This window comes from Mixophyes fleayi, chromosome 8 (genome assembly GCF_038048845.1).
Source record: "Mixophyes fleayi isolate aMixFle1 chromosome 8, aMixFle1.hap1, whole genome shotgun sequence".
Lineage (NCBI taxonomy): Eukaryota > Metazoa > Chordata > Amphibia > Anura > Limnodynastidae > Mixophyes > Mixophyes fleayi.
In genome coordinates this window covers 106,499,642-106,524,079 of record NC_134409.1, presented here as the reverse complement: position 1 = coordinate 106,524,079, position 24,438 = coordinate 106,499,642, and the positions used below count along the sequence as shown (strand labels likewise).

The 24,438-nt window shown below is 39.6% G+C and overlaps 2 protein-coding genes and 2 non-coding genes across 10 annotated transcripts in view; 1 reads left to right on the top strand and 3 right to left on the bottom strand.

The window, feature by feature from the left end:
• Nucleotides 1-1,311: 1,311 nt before the first annotated feature.
• GNL3 (G protein nucleolar 3) lies at nt 1,312-11,650 on the bottom strand. Its single transcript, XM_075183095.1, has 15 exons — nt 11,291-11,650; nt 10,037-10,095; nt 9,318-9,455; nt 9,091-9,204; nt 8,370-8,453; nt 8,139-8,271; nt 7,725-7,828; nt 6,194-6,332; nt 5,807-5,894; nt 5,433-5,607; nt 4,533-4,675; nt 4,304-4,434; nt 3,852-4,018; nt 2,481-2,526; nt 1,312-1,659 (listed from the first exon to the last, which is right to left on the bottom strand). The coding sequence occupies exons 1-15, from the start codon at nt 11,301-11,303 to the stop codon at nt 1,565-1,567; spliced, it is 1,629 nt and encodes a 542-aa protein (XP_075039196.1). The 5' UTR covers nt 11,304-11,650; the 3' UTR covers nt 1,312-1,564.
• LOC142100561 (small nucleolar RNA SNORD19) lies at nt 6,057-6,130 on the bottom strand. Its single transcript, XR_012678859.1, has one exon. It is a non-coding gene; the product is annotated as a small nucleolar RNA SNORD19 (small nucleolar RNA).
• LOC142100560 (small nucleolar RNA SNORD19) lies at nt 7,986-8,059 on the bottom strand. Its single transcript, XR_012678858.1, has one exon. It is a non-coding gene; the product is annotated as a small nucleolar RNA SNORD19 (small nucleolar RNA).
• PBRM1 (polybromo 1) overlaps nt 11,471-24,438 on the top strand; it is an 86,423-nt gene continuing 73,455 nt past the window's right edge. For 3 of the 7 annotated variants that reach the window (XM_075183089.1, XM_075183090.1, XM_075183088.1), the window contains exons 1-3: nt 11,471-11,914; nt 20,663-20,818; nt 21,411-21,508. In XM_075183089.1, the coding sequence (XP_075039190.1) occupies nt 20,678-20,818; nt 21,411-21,508 (239 nt within the window). In that variant the 5' untranslated portion in view covers nt 11,471-11,914; nt 20,663-20,677. The remainder of the gene's footprint in view (nt 11,915-20,662; nt 20,819-21,410; nt 21,509-24,438) is intronic. The other 4 variants (XM_075183092.1, XM_075183093.1, XM_075183091.1 and 1 more) reach the window with 2 other exon arrangements.

Below are 24,438 nucleotides of genomic sequence, written 5' to 3'. Positions count from 1 at the left end.
AGACAGAACCAGCCTGATCACCACAGTCGGCCATCAACCTCACAAGCTGCGCCACAAGTGTCAGAATTGTCCACTGGGTAATTTAGCGGAACATGTATATAGATTACCCAGTATTGTTTTATTACTGTATTTGTCCCCACTTGTAAAGCACTACAGAATTTGTTGCCGCTATATGAATAAATGTTGATGTATAGTTAGTGAATATGAGAGTAAGTTGTGTAATGTAATAAACTACTTATATTGATTCCTAGCACTCGTTGCTTCTTTGAGGTGGAGGCTAATAGAAACCCTGGATGAACTTCACAGTACATAGCTCACTTTGCAACCCTCAGATATAGCCTCACTAAACAGTAAGTTTCCAACATCTGTGGTATTACTACTATAATATGTAACCATTAAAGTAATTTACCTTTCCTGGAGCCCATCAAAATCAGGATAGTTTATTCAACTTTATAATCTTACCCTGAGCAAGTCATCAGGCTAAGTAACCCATTTTGACTTGGGGGCGTTAACCTATTGTATTATGTGTCACAGATGCCAGGAAGTCTCAAATTCATGTCAGAGCCCTGCCTGATATGCAGCTGCACAGACTTCTGGTTATTACAGCAAATAAAACATCCCACAAAGTCGCATCATATTGGGCTCCGACCGAAATTTGTTCACTACTGAATTTCCCCACAAGTATTTGTTCTATTTGTGCGCTTTTAGTATATCACCCCTCTTCGTGGCACTTTGGCTGAATATAAATTGAGCAACCCACCAATACATTTTGTATATCTCCTCTAGGCAGGCTGTCCAATTGGTGTCCCCATTATCAATTTATATATAGTTAATTTGCATAGTTTTATCATTTTAAAAATTAGAAGCATCTACTTTCTGCAATCTAGTTTTAAACAATTTTTTTTACTGCATTGACATCTGTACACAAACAAATGTGATTAATGTTTATATACTAACAGTTGGGAAACAATGGTTTAAACTTCCACAAGTCTTACAAAGTACATAGATCTACAGAGAAGCCAGATAATTTGCACAACTATCTTTCAGCATCTAGAGTAGTGAAAGGTAACAGGAGTCCTGGAAAGCTTTCTCATGTGACCCAAAGGTGTAACTTATTCTCTACTTTATGTTAAAGCACGCAAGAGTGAACGTGACTTCGTCTGCACAACACAGCTCATCATAGGGAGTGCAATGTATGGAGGATTATGTTGTGTGTATGTATATATATATATATAGTGGTACCACTTTGGCTACGTGTGGGTTCTCGACTCCCAATATAACAATGTTAAATCACTCACAGCAAAGATCAGACAGAGAACAATGTGTTTATTATGTGGAGGTAATCTCTCCACACACCAGGCTTTGCATACATCAGTCATAATGGATAATTTAGAGATTCACAGAATCCACATTATACAATACCACTCTATATACAGCGACTATTGTCATTTTCATGTCAATGGCCTCAAAGACATCCAATGCAAGCTGCCATCTCTTCACACCCATCCAACCACAAATCAAGCATTACAAGTTTAGTGTGTGGTATCATAATCGGATTGGTTTCTCAGTTAAAGTCTGTATTAAAGTCATAAGCATCATCAGCCTCAGCTCCCAGTTTATCAAAACTGACTGATCTTTTAGCAGTTTCTTTAGTCAAATCTAAAATCAAGAGAAATACAAAAAAAAAAATTAAAAAGCAAATAAAGCAACGAAAATATATTATTTTAGCAGGCATTTATTATTGTACGAAAGCTTTAATATTTACAACTCAAGAGGGCAATCAATCACGGGATCAGGAATAAAAATGAGATTGGGCCAGGGATGAGTAAGAGTATGACTGCTCTTCCAATAAGCTTGCAAATTTAAAAATACTAGAGCCAATATAGATTTTTAGCCAAAATCTTTTCTATATTTTATGGCAATAGAAAAAACACAGATCCTTTTCCCTGTTGTGTGGGATTGAAAATTAATAACTGAGAAGTGTGATAGTTAAGCACCTTTTTATGTCTAGGCCTGTGTTAGCAGAACAATCTATATGCCAGTTTGGTTCTTACGCCACACATACAGCACTTTTTATGTGCTCACTTTATGTTCTTGTGCTGGTTGTGTTCACAAGGTAGATGACCGATGGTCAGCATGGCTTTCTTCTCACTTTCAGGTGCTACCCCATTCACCTCACCCTCCCCTAAATATTAGGATGTTTTCCACAGAGCTAGACAAGGTTCAACTAGCCTTCCATGTAAGCCCCCCATGTAAGCCCCCCATATATGTGTATAATCATTTTGTATTCATATAGGTATGTCTGCTCCTGTGGTAGAAACACTCTGATACTGTTCTGAAGGACATGTCTTATTACATAGCTTTTACTTACTATACACAAAGAACATGTACATTTCAACAATGGAGATGAAAGATTATTCAGTGCCTGATTTTACACTATTTGCGGACTCTAAGCTGATTTGTTTGCATTTGATACATACCGATTTGTTTAGCCAAAGTCTCGGGCAACACTGAATTTGTCTTTTCCTGTGGAACAAAGGTAAAAATGTTTTTGATTGTGATTTTTACAAAAGGGGGCAATATACATTTTACAATGTGGATGCATTATGTGGAATCAGCCACTAGAGGCAGTCAGGGTTCTAGCCTAGAACAATTATCATCTTTAGAGCTCGTTTTGAATCAGTGTCCGCCATCCACAAGCGTAGCCATAGTGTACGGCAAGATGGAATAATGAGGCCAGAGTCTCGAATTGACAGACACCGCATCCATGGCTGCCTGCCCTACATATTCAGAGGTCTTCTGAATATGTTCAGCTAAAGTGAGTAGCTCTGTGCTTGGAGTGTTATTTTGAATGCCTGAAACTAGCTGCTCGGCCCCTCCAAAAAGTCTGTCGCCCGCTGGATCACATCCACCATCAGTCTAGCTTATGTCCGAGCATCTCTGCCTGTCCCAGATTCGCTAAAGGCTCACTCTACTAGAGCCGTTGGTGTTTTGGCGGAGCAGCTTTGTAGAGCGGCCACATGGTCATCTGTCCATACGTTCTCTAAATTTTATAGGTTGCAGGGCTTCGCATCCTCAGATGCAAGCTTTGGGCGCAAAGTATTGCGCGCAGCCGTTCGAGAGCATTCCCTCCCTTAGGGGCAGCTTTGGTATGTCTCCAATGTATCGCAGTTTCCCCCAATGACAGGAAAAGAGAAAAGAAGATTTTTACTCACCGTAAAATCCATTTCTCTTACTCCATTGGGGGGACACTGCGTACCCTCCCTTGGTCTGTTAAATAGCTCTGTTGTGTGAATTGTATGCTTATATTTCTTGCTTTTTAGGGCGTCCATATCTCATACGTTTGGTTAGTCAATCTGAAGTATCCACATGTGAGGAGGGGCATAGTAGGGGAGGAGAGTGGAGATCAAAGAAGTTGATAAGTGCCTAGACTCCTACAGCCACTACTATACCCCAATGTATCGCAGTGTCCACCCAATGGAGTAAGAGAAATGGGTTATACGGCGAGTAAAAATCTTATTTCAGCAATTCACTACCTAATGCATTCACTTTAAACATCCTCTCCTGACGGCTAGTGAGGAGGGTCACCTTTCTTTTTAACTTACTACAATTAATGCTGAATCTGCTCTTTACATAGAATGCCAGTTTTAAAAAGTGAAGAATTAAAAAATAACCTAAGATGGAAGTCATTTAACCCATATGTCTGCAGAGTTAATGATTCCGCAGGGAGCCGACACATTGGACACAATATGACAAAGGTATTTTATGGTCTCAGAGTTGTCTAGTAAGCTAAAAGCATTAAAAGCAGGTGTCACTGTGCATAAATGATTGAACCATTACCACTTTCTTACCTCTTCATCACCATCATCCTCCTTTTCTATGGCCTCCTCTTCTACATGCTCCTCATCACTTTCCTCCTCTTTGGGCTCCTGCTCTATTTCAGTTTCATCAAGGATACCATTGGTTAGATGAGATACATGAAAAACAATGCTGCTGGAAGGACTTGGGCTCTTCGAGGCTGTGGATATAGAGAACAACCAACCATTATGGTGCTCAACATTGACCATGCAGGGAACGGAAAATTGCTATCTACATGGAAAACTAATAGAAAAATGTGCAGTCGGGCAAAGTGGAACTTTAGAATTACTGTGCAGGTTGTATAACAATGAGCCTATATGCATCCAAAACATATATTTGCCATGCAACTACCTGCCAATAGCCAGAAACACAATAAGTCAGGACAGTGAAATCACTCAAAGAATCTAGTAAAATAACATGTGGTTAAGAACGAACATAAGCTTACATTTAACGATCTTCTTATTGTCCTCTTCTAGAAGTTTAAGGTTAATTCCTTTCTGCATTGCCCCAGTTTGCAGGTTGCTGACATGAGATTTGAAATGTGTAGGTGGTGGAGTATGGTAACAGAGTCTGGCTCTATAAAACACAAATTGCATTATTAAGCAGGAAATGGACAGAATAAACAATGAGGACATAATAACATGATATATATATGAAATGCAAGGTGTCCTCACCCCATCCAATCGTTCATGAATAGTATGGCTGCGCCTTGTAAATCAGCCACACCACCCTTCTTCAGCTGCCCACGTCTATGAGCAAGTAAATCCAAAAACTCCAGGGAATTTCTGAAGTCTGCAATATTGTACTTCAGCATGATCTGCAAAAAAAGAACTACTTGTAAATAACTGCCAAAGAAGTAAAAGTCTGTATTCAAGACCTCATGTGTATAAACACAATTAAATTAATGTTTAAATAATTAAGATGGACACAATTAAAGTGTTCATAATACATTAGGACATGATGTACTCAGAAACCTACAATGATTTCCTTCCAAATGCACAGCATCCGTCCTCCTGATCCTCAAGTTAGCTGCCTTACAAGTGTATTCTTTTCAGTGCTTACATCCAGCAGTATGGCGTTAGCAATATCACCTCGGGCTGGGTACTAAATTTCGGATTACTAAAAAACAGTACTTACCACGACTCGAGGATTCCGAAAGTCTGATGCGTCAAAATGGTTGCACTTCATTTTTTCAAACAGTCGTCAACGTCAGCATGCCTGCCATCAGACTTTCGGGATCCTCGAGTCGTGGCAAGTACGGTCGTTTTTTTTTTTATAGAAAGACATGATTATCAGTACCACCCAATCACCTCTGGGTGACGAAGCAGAATAAGTGTGCTAGAGCCTGACTATCAATTATTCATTAATTTGTTCATTTATAAAATTAAACGTAAGTGCAAAAAAAAAACAAAAAGAAAAAACAACTAGTCATTTGCACACAAATCTAGACTTCTACAGCACATTGTATAACATTTCTACAGACTTGTTATCAAAATAGCATAGATTAAGTAAAAACAGTGTTTCGTTGTACCAGCTGAAAGAGAAATGGCCAGCATGAACTGCACAGAGCTTACCTGCTGTTTATTGCAGCTTTTTAAAACAATTTTCACGGCAGCTAAAAGATCATCATCTCCTCTTGGAAACACACTTCTCATGAGGATAGTCACAGGTGGGTTATTGGGAGAGACAACTAAACTGGGACTGTCAATCATCTTGATTTGTTGGTCAATATTCACATCTTGCTGGAATCTGTGGGGAGAATTAGTTAGCTTATAGCCTCCGTGTTCACAAAAGTAAATCAAGAACGTATAAAATGTACAGCTGGTTCAGAGTTGGATTGAATGGGTCCTCCACGGGATCGTCAGTTCCAATCTTTCATCACACACCAAGTCATTAGAAGCAGAGATAGTCCAGCATTACATTCTCTAGACTACCAGCACTTACTTACCTTGTAGTGCCTCTTAATGCTCCCACATTGCACACACGAAATTGCTTCACACTGTTGATTAAACTGCTCTTCCCCACATTTGAAAAACCTAGAGAGAAAACCATTACAATGCAGACATTTAGTAATTCCTTTCTATAGCTATAAACATTGCAGACCTCACAGTCTTGTACACATACACAATCTTCATTAACTCTATTTACAGGACACCTAATGGTGGCTAAATCCTAAAAAGAAAATTCTGCAAGAATTTTTGACGAATGAGACCAGAGTTGGATCTGACAGTCATCAGAAACATCAGACTGCTTGAAATTCTCATAATTTCTGCAGTAATTCATGTAGAAAGACTAATTTTAAATGCTATAGTCGAGTCCCTGCAAGCTCGCATACCTATTAAGCCGACTTTAATTCCTTCACTCGGTGACGGGCAGAGACTATGTAGAGCCCGTAGTAGAGAATCCTTTCCGAAGCACACTGTCCCTTTCGACACATCGATACAGCCGGGTTTTACCTTCTGAATACTTCCTGGCTTTAATATTAAGATAAGGTAAAAAAAAATACCAATTACTGAATTCAAAGGTTATACAACAGCAATTCACTGCACAATCACTATAGTAAATTTCTATGAAACACCAAACTAAATGGAATTTTTAATACCAATGAATCTTTTTAGCTACTAACTCCAGAATCATACGAAAAATAATGCCAGCCTAACTACCAGTCTGAACATATATCTACATACTCAAAGGAAAATGCTGAGATATTGGATGGATGCAAATGAAACCTTCCTAGGAATGTGGAGGAGTCAAAATATATGGTAAACATTATTAAACTTCAAGTTCTATAGCCTAAAACCATCATGGACCAAAGGCAGGACAAAGAGGGGAGAAATCATTGCTACTCCAAGCTGGCTGATAACCAGAAGAGTGGCCCTGCAGCGATAAAGCTTTCTTTAGGAGCCAAAGAGGAATTTGTTCTAGTTAAGATAACTGGTGAAGGACAGTCAGTTTCCAGCAGTCCTTATAAGATTCCTGCGTAGTAAACCTTCCATGACTAAACCACACCACCAGTCGCTGCACAGAAACACCAGTCGCTAATAGCAACGTTATTGTTGGGGGCTGAGGATTCCTTACTCCAACTATACCCACCAGTAGCTTCAATTGTAATTTATGTGTCAAGTGCTCACCAGCACCTCAGATTGTAAGCTCATGTGGACATGGCCATCTTTACTTTCTGCTGTAATTTGTGTCACGATCCCCTCAATGTACACCTCTGAATGTGCATTATAAACAAAGAATAGCAATAGGTTGTTTATTTCCAGTCCATCTCTGGAAGTAGAAACATCTCCTGTACAAAAATTTCCATACAAAGGCTACCATTCTGTAGCGCCCAGTATCTGGGGTAGTCCGCTTCTTCGAGGTCTATACACAGCCCATTTGGACAATGTGGGGGGAGGGGGGCTGTGACCAAGAGAAGACACCTAACCTTCTCCACTAAAAAAAAAACTTAACCATGTTGGAAGGAGATGCCGTGAGTTGATAAAGTTATTCCCTTGCCAAGCGACAAAGGAAAAAAAAAAAAAAAAAAGTGGGGGCACATAAAGGCCCAGCTATTTATCATGGAAATAATTTTCAATACTTAAGCACAGTGCATATATTTTGTTTGCATGGATAGGGACGAGTGAGCCATTTTATAGTTCATGCTCAAGGCAAAATCTCAACCTAAAGCTAGTGTCACATTTGTGCACCTATGTCCACTCACATTTTAGTACACTGCCTACTATACAAAGGCTCACAGGTCATAAACTAGCATTTCCACCTACGGTATCTGTCAACACATTCATATATGTATTGTCATTCACATACGAATATTAATGAAATGTAATGTGTAGAACTCCAATGCATCCAAGACAATTACTTACCAGATTTTTTTCTTGCACTTGTGTGGCACATTTGAAGGCAATGGTTGGAAGTTCACGGCTAAGAAGGTTCAGCCACTTCTCAGCATTGTCCTTGGGCACTAAATCTGAAACACAAAGACACCTTTATTTGAATAAAATGTCAGCAAACATGGGGAGGGGGATCAATAGGATTTTAAAAACCCACAAGAACTCAAGAGTACAGCCTTGTTCCATTTAGGTGTAATCGCCATAAAAACACAATTCTCGGTTTTGTGATGATCTGGCAGAACAGATCAGAGTTGGATCTGACAGTCTTCATTATTAGATCAGACTGCATGAAATAGTCTCCTCATATCACTTCTGATAATCAGATCACAATACCAGGAATGTGTCACATTTCTACCACAAGTGGTCAACAATAAAAAAGAAAATTACCAATTTTATTGAGCACAAGCAGGAGTTTTTTGTTAGGGGATTGAAGTACGGCTTGCTCTGCCTCCAGACATCGACTGCCCAGTGGATCTCTGGCGTCCAGCACTTCAAGGACAACATCGGACGCCTCAATCACCTGCCAGAAAATAAACGCTTAAACATATAACATATGCACCATTGCTAGATTGTTTGTGACTCTCCAAGCTTCCTTATTTATCATTATGTCTCCCTTACCTTGTTCACTTCATGGCAAAGAGATCTGGTTGAATTTCGAGCAGACGACTTTTTGGGTTTTGGTTTTGGAGGGTCTTTCTTTTTCTTGGAAGTGGAGATAAAGGAAAAATAATATTAATATTTCTGCAGCAAGATTGTAAACAGGACATGGATAAAAATGGATTTCGTAGTGTAATTATAGATTCTTTTCAACACCATTCAGTTGCTACAGTGCATTTCATGCAGGGTGAAGGTTTGGACATCTCAAGATTGCAAACAAATATGAACACCCTTTTCCTTTAAACATCATCAAGGATCACAAACAAAAAAGGGGACTACATAGAGGGTGAGGTTATAGGGGGATGACAAACAAAAGTGAGATTTTAATATATATCGAAGAGACTAATAAACAAATTATTTGGATCTGTGTGGCAAGGATAGGATCTAAATGTGACCAACTGAAGGACTAGTAGAGTGTATTTATTTAAAAAAAAAAAAAAAACACAATCAGAATGAATCACAATAAAGTCTTGAGTATGTTTATCTAGGTTTCTAAAAGGAAGTGGAGATGTTTCCCATAGCAACCAGACAGATTCTAGCTGTCACTTTCCATAATGCATTAGATAAATTATAACTACAATCTGATTGGTTGATATGGGCAACACAACTGTTACTTTTTAGAAGGTTTAATAAATCTACCTTAAAGTACCATGATGAGAATTAAACAAGATCCTACAGTTACCTTTGTTTCCTGCTTTTTCTTTTCTGGTTTATCTCCTTTTTTGTCTTCTAGTTTTCTTTTCTTCGCAACTTCTTTTTGTCTTTCAAGTTTCTGTTGTTTTTTCAATTCTTCTCTCTTGAAGGAAATATGATAAAGGTTAGTAATATGCCCAAAGCTAGCAATTAACAATATCACATACAAGCAAATTGAAAAGTCATAACAATGGGAGGATCGCAGGTGAAACTTACCCTTTGTTTTCGCTGTTCTGCTTCTCGTAAGATGTCTTCCTTGAAAGGGGCATCATTGGGAATGCTGATATCTCTCTTTGGCTTTCTATAACCGGATTTCTTTGCTTCTTTGGCAACTTTTCGCCTGTGTTCTTTGACCTTACAAGAAAAGTTTCTTAGGTTAGTAATAAAACAGTTTGTCAATTGAACTTACTCTGGAAATAATGTCATAATTAAATGGAGCAAGACTTAAAAGGTCACCAAAACTAGCTAGATGTATGTGGAGGTGAATTTGACACGATAATCTTCCTTTACTAGTTTGTCGGGTACTTCACAAGTTGAATTTAAATTCAACATTTGCATTTGTATCTTTCCTGCAGACTGCGTATGAATTAAGATATTAAATGAACATACCAGAACAGGTTACTAAAAAACTTGCTGCCTCCATGTGTGTTATTTATATAGTGTCAAACATACAACACAGCTCTGTACAGAATGTAATAATTCAATCAGTCCCTGGCCCATTGGAAGTTTACAGTCTAAATTCCCTACCCCACACACTAGTGTCCATTTTGTCAGAATCCAATTAACTTACCACTATGTTTTTGGTCTGTGGGGTGAAACCCATGCGAACAACCAGAGAGCATACAAATTTGACACAGATATTGCCCTGGTGAGAATCTAATACATGAGCCCAGCAATGTGATACAGCAATGCTAATTACTGTGCTATAAACTTACCTTTTTTTGGATTTTAAAGCGTTTGCTACATGTCATACGCTTACTAGATTTCCGTAGCTCTGTAAAAGACAAACAGAACAAACACTTAGTTTTGTTAACACATTCATAACACTCATTCATACAAGCTTTCCATTAGAATCTGCTTATTGAACAGCAAAAGAAAAAATCCTTCCCCTAAACAATCAATACACAAGCTACTTAAAAATGACACTTTTAAAGCTAAAATAAAATGATCCTATGTACTCACACAATATCAATATATAACGCTAAGTAATCATAAAGGAACTGAAAAACCCTGACAAATTTGTGTGTTTTAAGCATTAGAGGATGACCAATGTATTATGGGCTGCACTTTAACTTTCTGCCAAGTAATTATATATTTCTTGAGTCTCGTAAAAATAAAGGTCAGCTTCTTATTAAGGTTCCAAAACAGTGGCCTGATTCATTAAGGATCTTAAAAGAATAGGATTCTTATTTCAATCTCCTGGACAAAACCATGTTACATTGCAAGGGGTTCAAATTAGTATTCTGTTTTGCACATAAGTTAAATACTGACGGTTTTTTCATGTAGCACACAAATACTTGATAGCTTATTTGTACACTGAAATTTAAAGTTGATATTTATGTGCTACATGAAAAAACAGTCAGTATTTAACTTATGTGCAAAACAGAATACTAGTTTCCACCCCTTGCAATGTAACATGGTTTTGTCCAGGAGACTGAAATAAGGATCCTCTTCATTTAAGATCCTTAATGAATCAGGCCCCAGGTTTGTATGCAATCAACCAGATACTGTTGATTCCCACTGTCAAATGTGTGGCCCAAAAGGATGTAACCACTGCAAAACTATAGCTACTTACTCTAAATGATAAAATATGGAGACTGCCCATTTTTCCACCTGTTTTCATGTCCCATCCCATGTTGGGCCAAGCTAAATACAATGGTTTACAAATAAAGTTTTCTGAATAAGAAGCTGGAGTATGAATAAAAAATAAATACGAGGCTGAAAGCGTGGGCATCATTCCCCTTGCCCTTCAATTACTTGTTCTATCCAGATAAAGTACAATAAGGAGCACATTACATGTAAAACCTACACGTGGGGCTTAATTACAAGGTGGGGCCCATTCTCTATACAGAATGTCAACGTGAGAACAGTACAGAACAACCGGTGAGGGGCGCACACCTATAGGCTTACACTAGAGCACATTGCCCGGTGCACAATCCGTGTTACACCTGTGAGCGGCGGAAACTTACTCGGGCGCTTCATGTCTCCGGTCCAGTCTCGTCCGCACCACGTGTGAAAAGGCCGAGCGCGCTCCCGATGCCCTATGTCATATCCGTAACCTGCTCGTGCACGGCCTCTACATACGACTATTTAGCTATGGGCGGGACCAAAACTATAACCGCCCATTTCTAGACCTGGCTGGCACAGGATCACACGTTTATGTATATATAACCCTGTTCAGTGCCAACCACCCTTAAAAAATATGGCCGAAAGTGCGTAGGGAAAATACGACATTCCCTTAAATAAGATGGCCGCAATCCAATGCCGCCATACGTTTAATTACAAACAAAAAACAAAAAACTAACTCCACCCCAATACAGGTAGTTGACCAAATAGCGGGTGTAGCTTAGTGCAGTACCATCGGGAGTCTCTGTGCACGCGCCTATAGCTCCGCCCACCTGTTGGATGGTGCGTGTAGCCCCGCCCGGTGTGCTGCCCCCTGCTGGTTGTCCGGTGTATGACTCGCGGCCTGCTCCTTGTACACAGCTCATTGAACTCTCTATTTTGGATCCAGGTACCGGCTGGTGCATTGTGCAGCCCTGGCGACTCCTGCGTGGCAGCGACAGCGCCTGTCCGGATGGCGGCGGCGCTCGGTAAGTGCGGAGAACATAGGGCCTGGCTGCGGGGAAACGTAGACTGCGGGGGTTACATTGTTCCTTTGTGTGAATGGTTGGCCCCTACTCCTTTCTCTGTTCATTCATCATCCCAGTGGCTGTGCCCACCGGGAAGACAGCCCCAGACACATCTATATCACTTGCATCCTGGTTACATCACTCGTGGTACCCATATATTACATATTCCGTCCATAGCGCCCCTTATTACCAGTCTTCGTACCCCCTAATAACCTATTCTGTAGTCCCACAGTATTACCTGTCTGCACCCCATAGTGATCCTGTCCCTAGTGCTCCTATATTACCATATATTCTATAGCTTTGCGTGAGTCTATCCCTAGTTGCCCCGAATTACCAATATTTAGCACATAGTACTATGATACAAATATTAATTCCATAGTAATCATGAAGTTTAGCATTCTAAACAATGGACAGCACAGAGAACTGATTGTTATTTCTCTATGTGTTTATACTTTTGAAGTCATTTCGATAAAATGATGCTTAAATAAAACCTACACTATTTCATGTAACTCTTTCTATGTATCATTTATCTCTCAATAGTACAACCCTAGTATCACATAGATACAATGATGTTGCTTTTGTTAATACTTTCCAGCCTTCCATATATTGCAGTACATAGTGTGACCATATAGTAAGTTCACTACCTCTCCTGATTACATACTCCCTTCTCCATAATATTACTTAGTTGCCACAAAGTCTGTTTTGACTTACACTTTGTTATTGAGTTTTCTGACCAATAATATACAATGTAGCAGTATGAGAACTGTAACTTGGGTTTACTGAAGAATACAAAAGTAATTACAGTACTACAGTATTCTGGTGATTTTTAGTTCTCACATATTGTTCTGCTTCATATTTTATACAGTCCACACCAGCTCTTCAATTTTCTTTTAAAATAGTTTGTTCCTCCCTCAGGCTTATCCATGATTGTGCATAGATTAAATAGTCAAAACCACCTAACAGTTGTATATATGCATACAACATGGTCTTTTTGGTGCACTCTGATGAAACGCTGCTTTTTACAGACTGCTTATACTGTAGATCAGAAAGGCACTTTGTATTGTTTTTACAAGCATGCAAGTTGCATTCATCATGTGATGAGTCCCCAAAAAAATAATAAAACAAAAAATGCACTGTACGCACAAGGCTAACCATAAATGGTTATGTGCCCTTGTGAAAGTGAATTGGGATTGAGCATTTTCCCTTATCCATTACTGAAAGTTGAATTCGCTGCTCAGAACTTTATGACAGTGATAAAAATCTGAAATTTCAAAGCAAAGCAAGACCATTTAGCTGCTGTGACTTAAACTTGTCCCTGTGTAGGAATGTATGCAGTGCACTTTGTCTGTTCAGAATTATGACAATAAGAAGCAACTTAACTTTAACATGGTGTCTGCTACATTGCTGTCAGAGAACACCTTTTAGGGCATGTATGCACAGATGTTAAAATTAAGCTCATATGCGCTTAACATTTATGCTTATACTAAAAAATTATGTAAGCAAATGGTATTTAAAGATCAGTAAAATAAAGGGCTTTTATAAGGAATGTTTATTTAGTGTGTTGTGAAAGCATTCTAATGCACTATACTGCAGCTCAGCTCCACTTTGAAACAATCTAGTGACGTGCCTCAAAGCTCTCCAGAAACAGAAATAGGTCTTACGCTTCAGTGAATTTATTGTTTTTCAAAACCTGTGTGTATGTAATCTGACATATAAAGTTATTTTGTCTGTTATATGTCTCTGCTCAGGAATATATATATATATATATATATATATATATATATATATATATATATATATATATATATATATATATATGAAATACAAAAAGACAGGGGGCGCCAAACATAGTGTATTAAAAGTGATATATGACACTCTCCACAGATGTATAGTGCTCGTACCGAATATTCAGTAAATCTGGGCCAAGATTAGCAGTCACTCTGATGGTACCGGATAAGATAGAAATCCTCTCAGCGAGCCCTTTATTCAGATGGCACATCCAGTCTGCAGACTCAAGAAAATGGCCACAATAGTGTAATAACATGAGATCAAATCAGAGCAATCATTTATTTGGCAGCAAATTGACTCTGCAACACAGTAAAACAAATGCCCGTACATAAAAAAGGTAAAAAACACGCTTATCTGTCCTCTAGCACATGCGCAGATGAACGGAGTACCAGCCGGCACCGTCCCATACACATCCCACAATGGTCACAGGGTACAGACAAGAAACAGCTCTCCGACGCGTTTCGTCTTGTACAAAGACTTTTTCAAGGAGTAATGAATACAAGCCATTATGGACTCTTATATACTTAGTTGTCTTCATATCCAACCAATCAAAATGCGATTCCGGAAGTGTGGGTGGAAACCATCTCAATCCCGATACCTCACATCCGGTTTGGTCATTTCCGGTATAGCGATCCTCACAAAAAGCAAACATGGTGTCTGCTACATTGCTGTCAGAGAACACCTTTTAGGGCATGTATGCACAGATGTTAAAATTAAGCTCATGTGCGCTTAACATTTATGCTTATACTAAAAAATTATGTAAGCAAATGGTATTTAAAGATCAGTAAAATAAAGGGCTTTTATAAGGAATGTTTATTTAGTGTGTTGTGAAAGCATTCTAATGCACTATACTGCAGCTCAGCTCCACTTTGAAACAATCTAGTGACGTGCCTCAAAGCTCTCCAGAAACAGAAATAGGTCTTACGCTTCAGTGAATTTATTGTTTTTCAAAACCTGTGTGTATGTAATCTGACATATAAAGTTATTTTGTCTGTTATATGTCTCTGCTCAGGAATATATATATATATATATATATATATATATATATATATATATATATATATATATATATATATATGAAATACAAAAAGACAGGGGGCGCCAAACATAGTGTATTAAAAGTGATATATGACACTCTCCACAGATGTATAGTGCTCGTACCGAATATTCAGTAAATCTGGGCCAAGATTAGCAGTCACTCTGATGGTACCGGATAAGATAGAAATCCTCTCAGCGAGCCCTTTATTCAGATGGCACATCCAGTCTGCAGACTCAAGAAAATGGCCACAATAGTGTAATAACATGAGATCAAATCAGAGCAATCATTTATTTGGCAGCAAATTGACTCTGCAACACAGTAAAACAAATGCCCGTACATAAAAAAGGTAAAAAACACGCTTATCTGTCCTCTAGCACATGCGCAGATGAACGGAGTACCAGCCGGCACCGTCCCATACACATCCCACAATGGTCACAGGGTACAGACAAGAAACAGCTCTCCGACGCGTTTCGTCTTGTACAAAGACTTTTTCAAGGAGTAATGAATACAAGCCATTATGGACTCTTATATACTTAGTTGTCTTCATATCCAACCAATCAAAATGCGATTCCGGAAGTGTGGGTGGAAACCATCTCAATCCCGATACCTCACATCCGGTTTGGTCATTTCCGGTATAGCGATCCTCACAAAAAGCAAACATGGTGTCTGCTACATTGCTGTCAGAGAACACCTTTTAGGGCATGTATGCACAGATGTTAAAATTAAGCTCATGTGCGCTTAACATTTATGCTTATACTAAAAAATTATGTAAGCAAATGGTATTTAAAGATCAGTAAAATAAAGGGCTTTTATAAGGAATGTTTATTTAGTGTGTTGTGAAAGCATTCTAATGCACTATACTGCAGCTCAGCTCCACTTTGAAACAATCTAGTGACATGCCTCAAAGCTCTCCAGAAACAGAAATAGGTCTTATGCTTCAGTGAATTTATTGTTTTTCAAAACCTGTGTGTATGTAATCTGACATATAAAGTTATTTTGTCTGTTATATGTCTCTTCTCAGGAATATATATATATTTATTTTTATATATATATATATATATATATATATACACACACACACACACAAGTTAACCCGTGCATGATACTCATGCATATTTTTGTCAAATAATGTCAGTATACCAAATTTCAGGTCATTCGGATGAGCCCTTTCTGAGAAAATAGTTTTTTCCACAGACACACTAACACACGCCGCTACACATGCAGGGGCGGATCTAGAAAATGTTTGTTCCCCGGGGGGATGTTAGGGCGGGGGTGATTTAGGCCCCGTCCCATTTTCGACTTCTGAGGTTGCCGGGGGCTGCACAGTATGTGCAGGTCCGCTCGGCAGTGACAGGCTGGGACAGTGTGCTGCCCGGCTGCTCTGATTGTGTTTAAAACACAATCAGAGCAGCCGGGCAGCACACTGTCACTGCCGAACGGACCTGCACATACTGTGCAGCCGTCGGCAGCAAACCCCTGCTAGGGGGGGGGGGCGATTGCCCCGATCGCACCCCCCTGGATCCGCCACTGTACACGTGTGTTCATGAGGTAAAATTACCTCACGAAAATGAGTTTGACCCCTCAACTCATCAATAATGTCAGTATACCAAATTTCAGGCCTTTTTTGAGTTTTTTTTTTTCCACACACACTAAGAATTTAGTAGGTCATTTAACCTGTGCATGATACTCATGCATTCTAGTCAAATCAAGCTACTTAAGGTGTTAAAAACTCCCCACTGTCACCCCTGGCAACCACCAACCACTCCCAACTGTCACTTCTTCAAGAAATATATAGGTCAGTGTATAACTCTGCCCAGCAGGTGGCGCTGCAGCTTGTTTTGTTTTTTTTCACACACGCCACTAGGCATTTATATAGTAGATAGATAGATAGATAGATAGATATAGATATATATAGATATATATATATATATATATATATATATATATATATATATATATATATATATATATATATATATATATATATATAAAACACGCACAAAAAATATTGTGTATACAGCTCTTTAATAATAATAATACCATTTTGGGGCTTGTATTTTAATTTCAAAATATAGTACATAGGTGATTTTATTGTTCAGTGTATTACTGTGCACAGCAGATCGTCTCTTGGTTTTGCTGCTGAATGGTATGATTATTTTTAAACTGTGCTGTATTGTCTGATAATGTGTCCTTGAAAAACCTTTGCCAAGGTTACAATTTTGTAGAGCACCTATTTGGCATCAGTTTTACAAAGAAAGTGAAGCAACATTTGGGGCTAGATTTACTAAGCTGCGGGTTTGAAAAAGTGGGGATGTTGCCTATAGCAACCAATCAGATTCTAGCTATCATTTTGTAGAAGGTACTAAATAAATGAAAGCTAGAATCCGATTGGTTGCTATAGGCAACATCCCCACTTTTTCAAACCAGCAGCTTAGTAAATCTAGCCCTTGGTCATAATTATAAGTCAAAAACCTGTGTGTTATTGGACTCCCAAATATACTAGAAATAACTGATGTATTTATACTTCACTAGATCTGACCAGCATGCTTCTTATTTTAGAGAATTGCTTCCCCACCTGTGGTTCATGTACTCACAAGTTTTTGTATTTAAACCACTCCAGTGTGCTTTTGCTATGTGTTGGGTCGTAGTTTTGCTGGAATATAAATCTCTGATTTACTTAGAATGTTATTTGGTCTTCATGATTAAATAATTTTTTGGAAACGCACCAACCAATTGTGGGACCTCTCGCAGACAAATGTATTTATGTAGAAATCAGTAACTTACAACTATTTCATTGTAAAAGCGATGGATACTCATGTAGTCAATTATTGTCTGTTTATATTTGTGATTAAGACAAACCTTTGCCCTCATATCCATTGGCGTTAAAATTTGTTTAAAAGCATTTTATATGGCTCGGACAATGGAAGCCAATGTTTCCAATGGCAGCATACCGACTCACGGTTTTTACTGGTTTTCATTTGTGTTGCATTTGCTATGCTGTTTTTCAGATATATCTTGCTCCATTTAATGAGTTTAATCCAAGTTAAGTGCATTGAGGTTGACAAGCCGCTATTAAAAATACAAATAAAACCACTGATATCAAATGCATTTGTATTTGACATTCACTGTTACTTGTGTTTGACCTTCTACCTTTAAATGCATCTGGTATAAGGCTATACAGGAAATGATGATGACGTTGTTGTTTGTTTTTATTTGACACACTATTACATTACATTTATTACACAATATTTTCTGTTGCTCAGTGGTAAAAATAAATATTTATATCATGGTGTGAGAAAATGCAAGGTGAAACATTCCAAAGGGGGTGGATGCTTTTTAAGGCCACTGTATACTCATTTCGGAATACTTGTTTGAAACATAAACACGAGTCACGTGTTTAGCATGCAGAGACCAACATGTGGTGAACTGTTGAGCATAAAGTGAAACCAAACATATTACACTTATACAAATGATGACACCTACAGTATTTCTTATCAATGTCGCTACTGATTTCATAGCATTCAATATTTTCTAAACTGGAGTTTCTTATTGAAGAGAAGTATCACTAAATATTGACAAAAAAAGGCATACAAACGTAAAGAATATTGGTGTATAGGAAGGATACAAAGCTTATTGAAAGATGGTTCTTCCACATAGGTGAGGTTCTGTAGTTAAGTAAGCAACTAACGTTCTATTATGCTGGGATCCATTAATAAGCTATGGCCAGGCCCCCTTTGTTAGCTACCGTGAGTAAAGTCTGTCATATACAGACTGACTCTGCTGTTCGCCCCAAGTACGAAGCAACAAGATCAGTGTCCATTTTGGCCACACACTTAGGTTACCCTTTAGGACAAGACCCCCCTTCCCCCTCCCCCCCCCCTTCCTCAGGCCAAGCACCAGTTTGCTTTTATCAGCATTGGGGCTAATGCTGCTAAAAAATAACTTCCATTAACATGTGCACGCAGTTCTTTTCCATCCTCATTTACAAGCATGACGGATAATGATCCAGTTGATTTTGATTGGATTATTACTTTAAGGCCACACACTGCAATCTAAGAATGTTTTTCCAATATTGCTGCAATATCGCAGTCTGTGACCAGCATTTGAGTCCTAAATGCAAATGGTGACCAAAAGCCCCAATTTAGGCACTTTGTCAATGTTTTCATTAATTTTGTAATTTACCTGTGATTACAAGTAGATAACAACTTAACTGTGCTGTAATGACTAAAGGAAAGCTTTTTCTTTGTGTATTATGCATTGCATGTTGTATTAACTTCTTGATGGAATAACCATTTAAAAATTCTCATATTAACTTTTTCGACCATGATGCTAAATTAGTCTGTTTTTGTGGACTGCAGTATTCCTAAAGTAAGCCAGAGTACTGAAAAAGTTGGTTTTGTAAGCGTCCTGTTTCATATATACATACATACATTTCACGCCACTGACTGTGAGCATTGGTTTGACAGGACCCTCACATCAATACTCAGCTCTATAGTGTACCCTACTCCTTCCGCTATTTGGTCTTCTGTTTGTCTGCCGCCCCCTCCTCACATCATAACACTGCCCAGTCACATGCAGCACTGCCTTAATTATCACAATCACAGGAGTGGACCTGTCCTAGCTTCCCACAAGATCAGCACTTTGTTCACAATAAGAAAGGCTATGTATGTAAGGCTGTCCATATACAGTCTTCACCTGAAACAAACAATTAAACTGATATTTATGTGAATAATGTTTCACTTAGAATTACAGAATACATTTAGGGCTAGATTTACTAAGCTGCGGGTTTGAAAAAGTGGGGATGTTGCCTATAGCAACCAATCAGATTCTAGCTATCATTTTGTAGAAGGTACTAAATAAACGAAAGCTAGAATCTGATTGGTTGCTATAGGCAACATTCCCACTTTTTCAAACCCGCAGTTTAGTAAATCTAGCCCTTAATCTCAAAAGATTCATGTAGATTTGACTAATCTAGGCATCTCTCAAATTAAGCCACTTATTCCAGTGTTTGCTTATTTCCTTTGCCATCAGCTTGGATTATTACCACTGCTGGGTGTTTTCATTGTATTTAAATAATAAGTGTATTTTGTTCATGTATATTTGTGTCACCTGACAAAGGGTGCACGTTGCCTGAAGCTTTGTACGATCCACTTGTCTGCTTAATAAACATAGAATGAGGCCTTTTTGCTGCTTATGTCACACAGTGCTGGAGACTGTATATCGATGAGCTTCTATATTCTGTTCTATACTTGAAGTCTTGCATTGTGAGTCCTGCTTCAAGTTAGAATACAACCGAGCTATGTAACAGCTAGCTTTCCTTCACTCCTCTCACCTGTTGGCACTTCTTCTCAACTACACTATAAATGGCTTTACAAAGCACCTTCACCCCTAACACCTTATGTCAGCAGTGGGCAACATGTTGTTTTTAGGGAGTGTTACCTTTGCGAGATGCATCAGAGTACATGAGATCAATAATATATACAGAAATATAAAGTGCTCACACAGTGTTTACCTGTGGCTGGCTGGTCATGCTAGTCAGTAACTTGGGTTAATGCACTGTACTCCCCTTACATAAGAATGAATGGGAAGAGAAAATGACTCTGGTATGAGGGCCTTGTGTCATCACATTGAGATCTGACTGTTACCGACCACTTCATTTTGTTTTTAGCCATTCTTATTGCTTCTTCATGTCTTGTAATTGTTATGTTTTGTAGCAGTGCATAATATATATTGCTTACTTTGTACTACAGCGCAGGGAATGTTGCAACCTTTTAAATCGTTTATAATAAATATACTCAATACTTATGTGTCTGAAATGTGTAACTTTTTGTTTCACATGCTGTTGTCCTTATGATAAATAACAGTGTCTCTCATGATGATAGGACAACATTGAACCCATGAGCTCCAAGAGACGCAGAGCCACGTCCCCATCCAGCAGTGTCAGTGGTGGAGACTTTGATGATTCGCCGCATACCACAAGTACCCCAAACTCTGGCAGGAAAAGGAGGAGACTTGCTAATGTGTCAACTGTGGATCCAGTAAGTGGGGACAGAGGCCTGCAAATATGACTGTATCTAATTGTACAACATTTTTAGTCCTATGGTAGAAAACAACAGTTATTTGGTGCTTTTTTGTTGTTGTTGTTATTATAATATATATTTACTTGTCTTGTATTTGCCTATATTATGATTTCCTAGAGATTCCTCATACTTGCCAACTCTCCCAGAATGTCCGGTAGACTCCCGAAATCTGGGTAGGTTTCCTGGACTCCCTGGAGAGCAGGCAAGTATCCCGCATACTGCAACTTACTTGCAAAATGACGCGATTTGCAGTGAATCGCGTCATTCTGGCCCCGCCCTCAGCGACAGAATGACGGTTTTCTTGCGGGGGTGGGGCCAAAATGACGCTATTGACCATGCCCCACACCCCCCCCCCCCCCCCCCCCCTGCCCTCCAACCACGCCCCCTGCCTGGGATCTCCTGGAATTCAGTTTTCAAAGGCTGGCAAGTATGAGATTCCTCCATTGTAAAGTGACATAGAGCAGCAATTTTCTTTGTTGCACTTTTAATTACGTTAACAGATATATAGAGGGAAAATATTCTTACGTTAGTGTTCGCTATGTTTCTTTAGATTGCCGTGTGCCATGAACTCTATAACACAATCAGAGACTATAAGGACGATCAAGGCCGTATACTGTGTGAACTCTTTATTAGGGCACCAAAACGAAGGTAAGACACGGCAAGCCATATTTAATATTTTGTTGTGAGTAAACAAATGTTGTTTAATCGATAACATCCAACCATTTGTTTGCTTTTTTTAAACTAGTCTTGGTCAGGTGGCCCTTAAGCTTTTGTGCACACTAAGGGGGGAAATCAACTGTCTGTGGAGCGCCTTCGAAACGGCCGTGGAACATCGCAGCTGATTGAATTCTCCCTTATGTGTTGTAATTGGATAGCCCTTTTGCCAAGAGTGTAATACCTTATGCTCTGCTTTCTGATAAACCTGACAATTTATTGTGGGTATCTCATGTTTGTGTGTTGATTTTTAATTTAATGGACTTAATATTTGTTTTGGCATGGTAGATCCTAGCAAAGGGTTTTCAACCTGTTTGTATCATGTACCCCTTGATGATGGTAAATGTTTACCAGTTACGCACAATAGTGTATCAGTTTATGCCCTGTTAACCCATTACATGAAAGAATAAGCCTTCTATATTGTTTATGAATTTGTTTTAGTCATTACTTGTATATTAAGCTGGTATAATGAGTTTAATATGCTATAAGTAGTCCTTGAATCCTGGCCTAGCACATTTGAAGTGTTTTCTTTTAAGATACATTTTATTTTCTTAATTTATTTTATTTATTGCTTGTTTAAAGGCAAAAATTACAACAAGTCCAACAAGACAAAATATAAGCGGGAGCTCCCTCACAATACAGATCATAGCATTACCTATATTTTACTGTTAGGTGGGGGAGCGTGGCAAAAAGCGGTAATAGAAAAGAGCCGTCATCTTTCTGATAGGGGGTGGAGTTGTCGGATCTTAATTTTATGCCGCGCTTCTTCTGCCTCCCCTCTCTGTCTTGCCTTACGCTGGCTCCCATTGCCCTACATAATTCTTTTCAAACTCCTCACCATCACTTACAAGGCCCTCTCCCATTCAACTGTCCCTTATATCACTAATCTCCTCTCCATTCACACTCCCTGCGCTCTCTTTGAATGACCGTCGCCTCTCCTCCATCCTGATCACTTCTTCACATTCCCGAATCCAAGAATTTTCCCGAGCTGCCCCCATCCTCCACTGGAACGACCTCCCATGTTCCATCCGACTGTCCCCTAATTTGTGCTCCTTCAAACGGGCACTTAAAACTCACCTCTTCCTCAAAGCCTACCAGCCATCCACCTAACCCTCTCTCCATGCTTGTTCTCATCACCTCTCTTCCCTGTCCCTTCTCGCTCCTCATGTGCTTGATCCCTACTGACTTCCTTTGTGTCTGCTGTCTGTTTGCCCTCCCTTTTAGGATGTAAGCTCTTAGGAGCAGGGCCCTCTACCCTACTGTCTCTATACCATTTCTTCTGCTCCAGCCTCACTATAATTGCTATGCCTGGAGCTCCGGGAGTCTTGGTAATACTCGTTTATTGTTTTGTTCTGTTTTAACCTGTATGGTCTACTGTCTTATATTGTGTACGGCGCTGCTGACATCTTGTTGCGCCTTATAAATAAACGATAATAATAATCTTTGGTTTTAAATGGCTCTTTGCTCTTCGTTGCGATTACATTTTTTCTATCCTCCTTTGGGGGACACCGGGGACATTGTGGTATAGAGTAGGTCAGGGCGAACTGGCACTTTAAACTTCTGTTTAAGTCCTAGCTCCTCCCCATCTATACCCCACTTCCTGTTAGCCTCAGTTTATGTTTAAGTGCTTGGCAAACGGGCTGCGTTTAGGGTTAAGTAGCAGCCCAATTTTGTTTATTTTTTTGTTTTTATACTAATCGGAGACTTTAGTCTCCTGTTCCTGACAGCCGGCAGCTCACTGAGCCGTGCAGGCGGCTGTCAGTCACCGGCACTCCCTGGCTGCTGTTAGTGAGGACAGTCTGCAGTATGCAGAGCACAGCATGAACGGCCGTGCGCTGTCTGAAGGGGAGGATCAGAGGTATGTGGAGGTGCCTCTGCTGCCAAAATTCATCTTCATATGCTTTGATGCCCTCCTAGGAGCCAGCCGCAGTGCCGCAGTCGCCGCAGGCTGTGCCCGTTCTCCTTTGCTGACAGTTAGCTGCAGCCACTGCATGAGGAGTGATGGCAGTAGGTAAGTGTATCCTCTCTCAGCACAGTGCTGGGAGAGGGGGGGTAGTAAATCGCAGTATGCCCCCCTAAGTTGGGCTGCCTCTAGGGGCAGTCATTAAAAAAACAAAACAAAACTATTTTTAGCTTAGGGGACTGGGTCAGGCTAGGGTCACTAAGATAGTGAGCCCTGCTAGGCACTGGATTGGTTGAGGGGTTTGTCCTGTTGGACGCTTGCCAATCCAGTGCTGGGCCCTGGGGGAGAGGTGTGTTCCTCTATTGCACTTCCTCCTTGGTGGTCTCTCACTCCTTTGTGTGCAGACACCAGAATAGGCAGCCATTTTACAGCTCTAGCGTCTCCCCTTTTCTGTCCTGAGTCCTGTAAAGTAAAGGGTTGGGGATTGTTTTTTTCCAGGGTTTTGCCTTTTAGTCTGTGAGGCTATTTGGCAGGCTCACTTTCTGTTTTAGATGTGTGTGCTTCTTGTCGTCTATACTGTGTTTATTACACTGTTATCTGTTTGTTTTGTCCCATCTGTTAACATGTCAGATAAGGGAAAATCCATGCGTGTTAAGGTTGGTGTTACTTCTATGTTGAGTTTCAACTGTGCTGCCTGTAATGTTCAGTTACCGTCTGGACAGTCAGGCGCGTCCTGTCAGTCTTCAGAGAGCACACCGTGTGAAACCGCAGCTGCTGGTTCAGATAGGGCGAAACCTGCCTGGGCTCTGTCTCTTTCCAGTACTGTGGCTGAACTTGCTCAGTTGGTGCGGTCTCAGGCTGTGGCCGCTCCATCTTCTAATTCCGCTTCCACTGTGGCGAATGACATGGGTTCTGGTTCGCTAAGTCAGGGTTTGCCTGTTTCTACCCCAGCGGAGTCTGT

What these genes read in the sequence shown, in the direction of transcription:
- GNL3 (XM_075183095.1), bottom strand. An exon ending in GCTTTAAAATCCAAAAAAAG is followed by an intron (nt 9,456 to 10,036) that starts GTAAGTTTATAG and finishes TTTTCTTGTAAG; the next exon opens with GTCAAAGAACACAGGCGAAA. An exon ending in GCATTAAGAGGCACTACAAG is followed by an intron (nt 5,608 to 5,806) that starts GTAAGTAAGTGC and finishes TTCTCCCCACAG; the next exon opens with ATTCCAGCAAGATGTGAATA.